The sequence below is a fragment of the Pelophylax lessonae genome (assembly GCF_965119305.1).
Source record: "Pelophylax lessonae genome assembly, chromosome: 2".
Taxonomy (NCBI): Eukaryota; Metazoa; Chordata; class Amphibia; order Anura; family Ranidae; genus Pelophylax; species Pelophylax lessonae.
Genome location: NC_138769.1, coordinates 398327094 through 398336453, shown reverse-complemented (window position 1 = coordinate 398336453; position 9360 = coordinate 398327094). Strand labels below are relative to the sequence as shown.

Below are 9360 nucleotides of genomic sequence, written 5' to 3'. Positions count from 1 at the left end.
ATTTGTTGTAACATAGCAAGACTTTATTTTGAATTTAGGTCCACTTTGATGAGATATGGCATAGCCCATTAAAATCCTTCCTTCTTCCTTGAGCCTTCCTTCAGCTGCTGATTGCTAGTATACTGTGATATGAGAAGACTGCAAATTTATTTCATTTAATTGAAGTAGAACTTTGAAAGAAGTAATATTAATAATAACAACAACATCAACACCATTAGTATTTAAAAAATAAAAATACACACATGACTTTGGTGCACTGCCAAATTTTATTTTTCCTTATATTGACTTAGGAAAAAAATTTGACATAAATGGTGGTTAAATTCAAGACATACTTGTCTTATATAAGGAGAACCCGTTATGCACCCATTCATCTCTTCTGGGAATTAAGTTCTCCTATGAATTTTCTCTGCTGATTTAGCAGCGACTGTCCTCCATACTGGTTGTTGTCTTTAGCTTCCATTAACAGAGCTGAGTGTTCTTCTGCCATGACACTCAATGCATTGTCCAAAAAACAAAACAAAAAAAAAAAAAAAACAGAAATAAATCAAATTAAAAAAGGCAGTATTTTTATAGTGTTAAGGTTCCGGCAGAGTATTATTATCTTATTACTTTGAAAATATATATATAAATCACATCCTGGTAAACTCAAATTAAGAAATAAATGCATGTTTGTATATAATAAAATAAAGATACATATACAAGGTTTAAGGTTTTGTTTGAAGAAATCCTACTACAAGAACTCTTCAGACTGAACATCACGCGAATGAAACACTGACTCATAGAATCAAGGATTCATTTTTGAATGGAATAAGCTATCTCTAAGTAAGTTTTGAAGGAAAATTTTAGTTTTCCTACAGTCAAATATAATTCATTTCTGTGGTGGCATGACAAACGGAATGTTGTGGCAACTTTCAAATTGGCCAAATAAACAGAAATTGCTGGGTCTGCAAGCATGTGTCACTAATGGAACCATCAAGTAGCATAATAATTTATTTCCATGTAACAATCCTTGATCGCTAATCTTGCAAAGATGGCTACGTCTCCTTTCTTGTGCCATAGCACAACATCACCAGGAATAGCAATTTGTAAACTGCATTAGTTGCTCTATACCCCTGAGAAAAATCTTGTTACTATTGAGGTGCTATATAAATCTGTTGCATTTTAAGCATTTCCATGATTGGTAAACACATTCATGAAGCTGTACTGTTAGCTGTCAGCAGGTTTGTTTTTTTTACTGTTAGATAAAAGGAAAGCACACTTGCACTGCTAACTCCACAATAATCTTTTGGTATTAATATTACATAGTTTGGCATAACATAGTGTAATCAGAGTTTTCCAAATGTACTCATTATAGCTTCCTCAATTTGATGGCAATATACCAATTCTGTGTTAACTTTTTAAAGAAAATTTACTTTCGCCAGTTGCAGTGAGCTGTCATAAGATTTTATTTAGCTCCTGCTGTAAGGATTTTTATATTGTATTGTACTTTACTAAGAATACAAGAAGCCACACTTGTTATTTGGCTTTTCCCTTCATTTTGAACTTCAGAACCCCAATATACATTGATGGTTAATATTTAAATAGTGTAGTATATGAAGTTGTTTGGAAAGTTGGAGGCAAATAAATGCTTCTTTTTCCATCCCACAGATTACAGAGACATAAGCAGACAACATGCTCTTCTTTCTTTGCTATATGTGCATGTGTTTTGGGCAAAAGCGAAGAAGAGAAAGACAGAATAACAAATGTCTTAAGTGACTGACTATCATTTGAAGGAAGGAAAAGAGGTGAGTGGCAGTGTATGGGTTTAAATACGTAGAGACATAAAAGGGACATTATCCCATTTCCTGTGTTCTAGAGAAAACAACAGTCCTAATGGGTGCAAGTTTGTTTTGTCTTGTCCATAATAACATCCCAAGCAAGTTCCAAGGCTATGCCATTTCTGTGACCCTCCTGATGTAGTTTCTGAGTTCATGTGGGTCCCTCAGTCCCATATCCCGACACACCCATTCAAGATCACATTCCTCTGTACCTGGCACTGCATCATAAACACTACCTTCACTAGGCAAACTAGTAAAAGTAGTAAACTTTACACGTTTGCGCTTGGATGTGGGAGATGAGCTTAATGGGTCCTCGCTGGCTTCCCTACTTGAACCACCCCCACCAGAGGAGCCATCTCCACGTCCATGAGATTGGCTTTGCACACTAGCCTGAGAACTGCTGTTACTGCTGCTTCCTCTTGCCTCTCCTCTACAGCAAGAAGAATGATGAGGAGGTAGTGTTCCTGTTTCCAAGGGATTTCTAGGACTTTCTGGTTGTGGTGACAATTCTCCTCGAGCCCTAAGGGGCTGTCCATTTCCCAAGAATACCCAGTGGTGAGAGTGATCTGGATTGGCCTGCCCCTCTGGGGGAACTCTTTTGTGTCTATACTTAAGAACAAACACAATGCAGTTTATGAGAAAGACCAGAATGGCAAGGCAGAATACTCCTAGAAGAGCATACATCCCAATCTCCAGGTCTGTCAATCCACGTGGGAGTTGAGGAAACACTGTAGGAAGTGGTAAGGGATATTCCCCGGGAACATGTGAGCTGTGCTCTTCAGATGTTGTGGATAGCGTTGTCATAGATGTCGTTCTTGAGATGTCTCTATTTTCTTGTACAGGAGAATGTGGTGGGACCTCAGTCATCAGTTTTCCAGAATCACCTTCTCCACCTGGTTCACTAGAGCCAAAAACAACATGAACCACAGCTGTCGCTGTTGCCAATATACTTTTTCGCTTAGTCTTCTGGCAGCTCTCATTAATTATCATCTCTGCTTTCAGCAAAGCCCCTGTTCCTTGTTCCTCACCAGCAAGAACAAGAGGAAATGTACGATCTGGACTCACAGATACCACCTGTTCATCAGTGCTACTTAAAGACAATATATAATCCTTAGGATCATAGAGGGACAATGGAGCTGAAGTACCATCACTGAATGTAAGCCAAAGGTTCACCAAACCATCCTACAAAAGAGAGAGAATTTAATTAGTTCTACCTGTAATTGAGCTAAACCTGGTAATGTAATTTGTTATGGTTTAAAAAATATGCAAAAAGTTAACTTACATCTTTCCTATTGTTTCAATAATTGTGATAACAATCTTATTACAAATAATAATATAATCATAAAATAATAATAATATTATGGACATATGAATACAGGAGACAGTTAGTACATTGTAGTTCCACCCTCCCAAATATTTATGTGATTTTAAGTCTGGAATCGCAAACTACATACTGGCTTTAGACAAAGCAAGGGGAGGACCAAAAACCAATAGGAATTGAAAACCTCTATAGACCAATAGTGTGCACTCATCCTTATAATGGTTTTGTAGTCAAATCTATCCTTGCATTTAAAGTAGAGCATTAGTGACTACACCTACTGCAACTTCCAACAGATTAGGTTTAGGCAATAAGCTATTGGTTTTGTCTCTTCTTTTGAGCTATGCTCAGTGTCTTCTACGCATTACTTTAACTCTTTAGCTGTTGGCAGACCCAGTAGCTTGGGTATATTTTTATAGGGACACACTTTTCAGGCCGATATTGAAGATTATCCACTAAAATAAAATGCGGTAAATTTCGATATTTCATTATCATGCAATAGGACTACATCATAATTAAAACAGGACAGTACTTTTGCCTGAAATAATTTATTTTGCAATCTTACGGGTTTTGCAAAAATACAAAACTGTAGATACTGATACTATAAAGTGCTCAATAAAAATAGTTGACATCAATGCAAACTTATCTGGAGTTTTCAGGGAGCACTTACCTGTTTTGGAAATTTGAGCATGTGCTGGGCAGTAGTCTTGGCTATTATTGTGTGACTATTTCCTGGGCTGGCATGCAGGGAGAGAGAGAGGCCAGATATCACTTGCGCCTGAAGTTCTATGATGCTGACTTTCTCCTCTGTCACTGTAATTGTTGTTTCACCTAAAACGGCCTCCATCAGAGGGGATACTACCTATTTAATTTAGAAAAGAAAGAAAACTTAGTCAGCCATTATTAACCTACGGACATACTATAATTGTAAAATAAACATTTACCATTTAGCACACACATATACTATATATATATATATATATATATATATATATATATATATATATATATATCACTAGATTAGAGCAGACAACTCTTCTGTTGTTAAGTGACTGTTGGTATTTAAGGGTTGGGTAGCATTTGAGAGTATCACATTAACTGCAAGGGTGTCCAGCTTTTCTGATAGTAAATGTGGAATGCGTGTAGGCGAGGTTTTGAATTTTGTGTCTGATCGTTAAGCCATCATTGAAGTTCTCGCTTGACATGGTATGGGATTATGGGGGGGGGGGGGGGGTTAGAGGGCAGTATTGAAGGTAATAATGTCTATCTAAGCATAAGGGTGGGTGGAAGACCAGGGTCTTTATTCTTTTAACTATGTCTATAACTTTAATAGTAGGGAGTTTACAATCTCCCTAACCTGTAACCAGAAGTCTCCTGCTGGTTCTCCCATATACTAGATGGAGCATTAATTTATATTATTTACACCTCACTCTTCCTACAGAGATGTATGCCTAGAAAACTTACAGCACCTTAACTTGAACATTTTCTAAATCTCAGGAAATGCACATACTGTAAGTGCACCCAACTTTGATCCTTAGTGTGAACGTTCGTATTCTCCAGGGCTGCCTATTGGCTATTGGAGGCACACATTTCTTTGAATCTGCAAAAAGTTTCAGTGTTGGATGTAAATTTGAACAAGCTTGTGTGCTGTTTCAAAAGTCTTGCTCAAAAGTAATCAATGCAGCAAGCTTTGATATGTATTTAAATTTTCAAGAAAAAAGAAGAGCATATTAAAGGTAGTTTATAGTTAAAATGTAGTTAATGTTAATATATTTGACTATGAATAAAAGAATGAATTGATAAGCATGGTAAAGTAAAAGAATGATTTGGGATTTATTCTCATATTTAAAAAATATTTTAAATGCAAACCTTATTTATACCACTGTAAGTATGGTTTTAATCAAATCTTATGCTTTAAAGATTCAGGATTAAGTAATATTATTTTAGTATTGATTACCTATGGTAAGCTACATCTCAGAGATGGACCACTGAGCACAGCCCTGACCACCCATCTGAAAGAGCACTGCATGGAAAAATCAAAAGCCTGATTTGGTTGGTGAAGCAAAGAAATCACTGCTCACTATCGTTGGGTAGTGACAGCTTGGCTTAATAATAGAACAATAGACAAAACTTTTTTTTTAATTTTGGGTAGAGCAAAAGAGGGTTGTGACCCCTGTCAGATTTGTTTTCACCATCTGTGTCCCATTGTGGAGATTTCTCTTCACTTCCTGTTTCAAAGCCAAACAGGAAGTGAGAGGAAATCCCTGCAAATTAAAGGAATTCCTTGGGGACCCCCAGGTCACCAGAACTAGAGTTCTCTTTGGACGATTTTCCCTCTTTTACTTTTCTAGGACAACCCAAATTTTGGGGATTTTCTTTTATGATAATGGTAAACAGGACAAATAGAGAGAGTGAATCTCTTTAACAAAGACACAGACAACAGAAAAAAAAACCTGGCAGGTGTGCTAATCCCTCTCCACTCTGTCTAAAATGTAAAAAAAAAAGTTTTGCCTTTAGTTAACACTTTTAGTAAATCAAGTTTTAAGTGTTTGTAAATTATTAAATGATTCAACAACTGGAAAGGCACCACTACATTTGTGTGCTGTGCAGTGGTTGTCTGGACTGTCAAGGGGCACAAAATTACTTTCTGGTAATGTCTGTTATGTAAAGCAACGTATAAATAATTTCATTTGGAAAATGTATCACACAATTTAATTTAACTTTCCAGAAGACTGATTTCAAAAGCTCTGCATTAAACGCATTAACTTCTGCAACTTCCTGGGATCATGAATAATTATTGTTTTTCACCCATTTGCAAATATATGTAAAAAGAAAAACATTAAATTATAAGCATCTTAAGTTTTCATTCAAAAAATGTAAAAATACTGTGGAATCCAGTTGATTATGTATATGAAATCTCAACCAAACTTCAGAGTAGCCATCCTGAATAAAATTTGTTAGAAGACCATGAACATAAAATAAAATAAAATATGACATATATATGAGCTTTAAATGCTCTGTCTTATTTCACATTTATATTATTTAGCAACTTATACAAGTTTAGGCTCTATCTCAGAACATGATAAAATCTGGTATTAACCTTTATTGCTTCAACTACCCAAGACACTTTTTTAATATATTCTTTTGAACATTAAGCATGAATTAAAGTCTAGTCACATACATCAGAACTGCTGTCATTTTCAGAAATGGAAAAAGAAAAAGGAAAATGTACTTCTTCAATACTACTACAAAATCTTTAGCTCAGATAAATAAGATATTCAGTGTTAATAAAGTCAACTTTAATAAAGTGTGGTTACTTGTTTGTAAAATGATATTTGAATGATATTCAGTAAAATAATATAAAGACCCAATACCCTAAATAAAGGACTATTTATTTTCAATAAAGGGATTCCAATAACAATGGAAATTGCCAATTCAAACAGAAGAGATACTTCCATGCTGTAAAATAGAGGGTCCCCAGGCATTCAGCATAACCATTCAGATACACACAAGCTTGAATCTGAATTGATAGACTTCATGTAAAAACAGTTGCCAATTGTCAAGGAAACTCGCAGGAAATGCAGATCTGATCTCATTAACATTACTGAGTTCTATGTTCCACAATTTCATGCTGTATGATAAATTAAGTATAGTCTAAATATGTACTATCAGTCTCTATGACATTCCTCTTCACAGAAAGTACCACACGTTACCTTATCCTAGCCTAATTATCATATAACATTGCAAAGCTTTTAACTACAGTTGTAAATATGCATTTTAAGAGACTTTCAGTATCCTCTTAGAAAATCTGGTGATTTGCCATCTCAGACTAGTATATGGATGATGGTTACATGGAAAAATGTTTACACAATATCTTTGCTTATGAAACTCCAGCCACAGAAATGATCAAAATGTTCCGGAAACCTATATTTTTTTCTTTAATAGAGTATTTTTTCTCAAACAAGTGGATGTTGCTGTTTTTGACAAATCAGCCATTTTGCTGCCATGCCTATAAGCTTAGTTCATCCTTCCACATCTATGTCAATGTTAATTGTAGAGGGCCTGTTTATTATGTAGCTGGTGAGAGAAGCTAGATGATGGCTGTTTTGCTGTCTGTAGTGAGGAGAATTGGATGCTGCAGCCTCCATACTCTGACTGTAACCTGCTGGGTGAGCTGGCCTGTAACTGAGAATTTCTTTACTGTGTAGACTGTGGCTGGGATGCTGAAAGATTCATGTAAGCCTTTTTTGTGCTAAAATGAAGATTTACCTGCCTTGTGTAGACTGAATCTGAAGACAAAGACTGACATTTTTATGTTTGGTGCTTAATAAAACAGATTCTAAATTTAATGAACTATCTCCCAAAAGCCTGTTCACCCCTCTGATCCCAAAACATGTTTAAACACTCATCATTAAGCTAATATCTGCAAAAATAGTTTTGTGATTGTGTACACTACCCAATGTTAGAGGTACTATATATCTGTTTAAAGCAACATGATAGACAGTCATTACAGAAACTCCAATGCAAAATGAATAACATTGGTGGCTGGTTCTTTTAAAGTCTAACTCCATATCAATCATAAAGCTTCTGATCCTCCCTCTACCCATGTATACTTTATGCCATGTAAAAATCATACATTCAAAGAAAAAACAATGTCAAAGATACTTTATTGTCAATTCTTCCACATGTACAAGACATACATACAGAGAATCGAAAATGTCACAGAAACCTGTGATATCCTCAACTGTGCTCACTTTTCTTGCTATAGTTGGGCGCAATGGGAGGGTCCTATGTGGTATTGCACATCTCTGACCTAGCTCCATGAGCCACATGTGACTACATATCCTATAAGGCTTTGCAATTACATTGATTTGCTGAGGCAGCTCTATGTGCGGTGTCAAGGGAGTTCTCTTTTCCTCTGTTACCATTCCCAACAAACCCCAAAACCTTCTATCACCACCTCTGTTTTGTCACCACCTATTCTTCTGTGAATGCTGGGTATGTGTTATTGGGCAGGTAACCATACTGTAAGCATCACTTCACAATTAACACAACCTAATATTAGCTTCTGGAGAATGTTCTTGTCTCCCTATGTAGCCTAAAAAAACTTCAGGTGGTGTATAGACAACACTTGCTGCAACATGGAAAGGCGGACATATAATCACAGCTATTGCCCTGATTTGTGACTGAACTACTTAAGGCAGAAGTAAAGAGAACATCCAGGCTGGGGTCACCCTTACTATCAGCTTGCTGATATATGTTTAAAAAAACTTTAAATGGATTTCTTGATACTTGCTAGTATATGTTTAAAAATTGAAACGGGAGTATTTGGCATCTACTACCTGAGACAATGGAAGGATGAACTCGATAATATGAAAATTATTTTTTTGACAAATATGTCATCAAGGCTGAAAGATAAGTAAGGGTTAACACATCCTTCAAACCTTAAGTATAGTACATTTTCAATTCAGTTACAACAGCCTTTAAAGACTAGTCATAACCTTCAGGGGATTATACAGATCAGTGTTAAATGAAAGAAAAAAAGTCCTAGTTAAAGATCAAAGAGACGCAAATTCTGGTTTGTAGCAAGATTCCTAAACATTGCTAAGTATTTTCACAGTTTACATTATAGCTATCTTTTGTTGACGTTTCGTAAAATATGCTTATCTGATGTTTGTGATCCTATTTAGTGAATGGGCTTATTAATAAGAATATGAACATTCTTGGGACAACAGCAACAAAAAAACAGTCAGATGGATTGAAAGTTTGCAGCCAGTTCTACTTGCTGGCATTTTCCAGTAGAAACAAGTGTGTTGTAGCAAACTTTACTTTCTTTGTGCACTTTGAGGAGATGGCAATGGTGTGTGTAGTGGGCAGTTCTAGGAAATGGTCATCCAGTGCCCAGGGTGAAGATTTCAAACTGTGCCACCCTGCCCCACTGCAGAGCAGAAGATGGGGCTGACAGTAGTGTACTCAGCATGCCATGCCAAAATTTATATAATGGTTGTGGCATGCTCTGAAATAGTCCCAATGGTTATAGCCACTGTGAATCATAGAGTTTAATAGCCATCCACATGCTGTCCCACACTAATACCGTATATAGGGCTGACAGTGGAGAGGAAAGAAATGCAGCAGCATCAGTGTGAATATGTGTACTACAGATCTCACAGACGTCCTTCTCAGTAGAGCACCCATCCAGGAATGACAGAAGCTTTATCTTCTTTC

At 36.2% G+C, this 9360-nt stretch overlaps 1 protein-coding gene across 2 annotated transcripts in view; it reads right to left on the bottom strand.

The window, feature by feature from the left end:
• Nucleotides 1-243: 243 nt before the first annotated feature.
• Nucleotides 244-9360, bottom strand: part of TMEM132E (transmembrane protein 132E) — a 622727-nt gene continuing 613610 nt past the window's right edge. For both annotated transcript variants that reach the window (XM_082247158.1, XM_082247159.1), the window contains 2 exons: nt 3806-3997; nt 244-2999 (listed from right to left, as the gene is read on the bottom strand). In XM_082247158.1, coding sequence (XP_082103284.1) covers nt 1929-2999; nt 3806-3997 — 1263 coding nt within the window. In that variant the 3' untranslated portion in view covers nt 244-1928. The remainder of the gene's footprint in view (nt 3000-3805; nt 3998-9360) is intronic.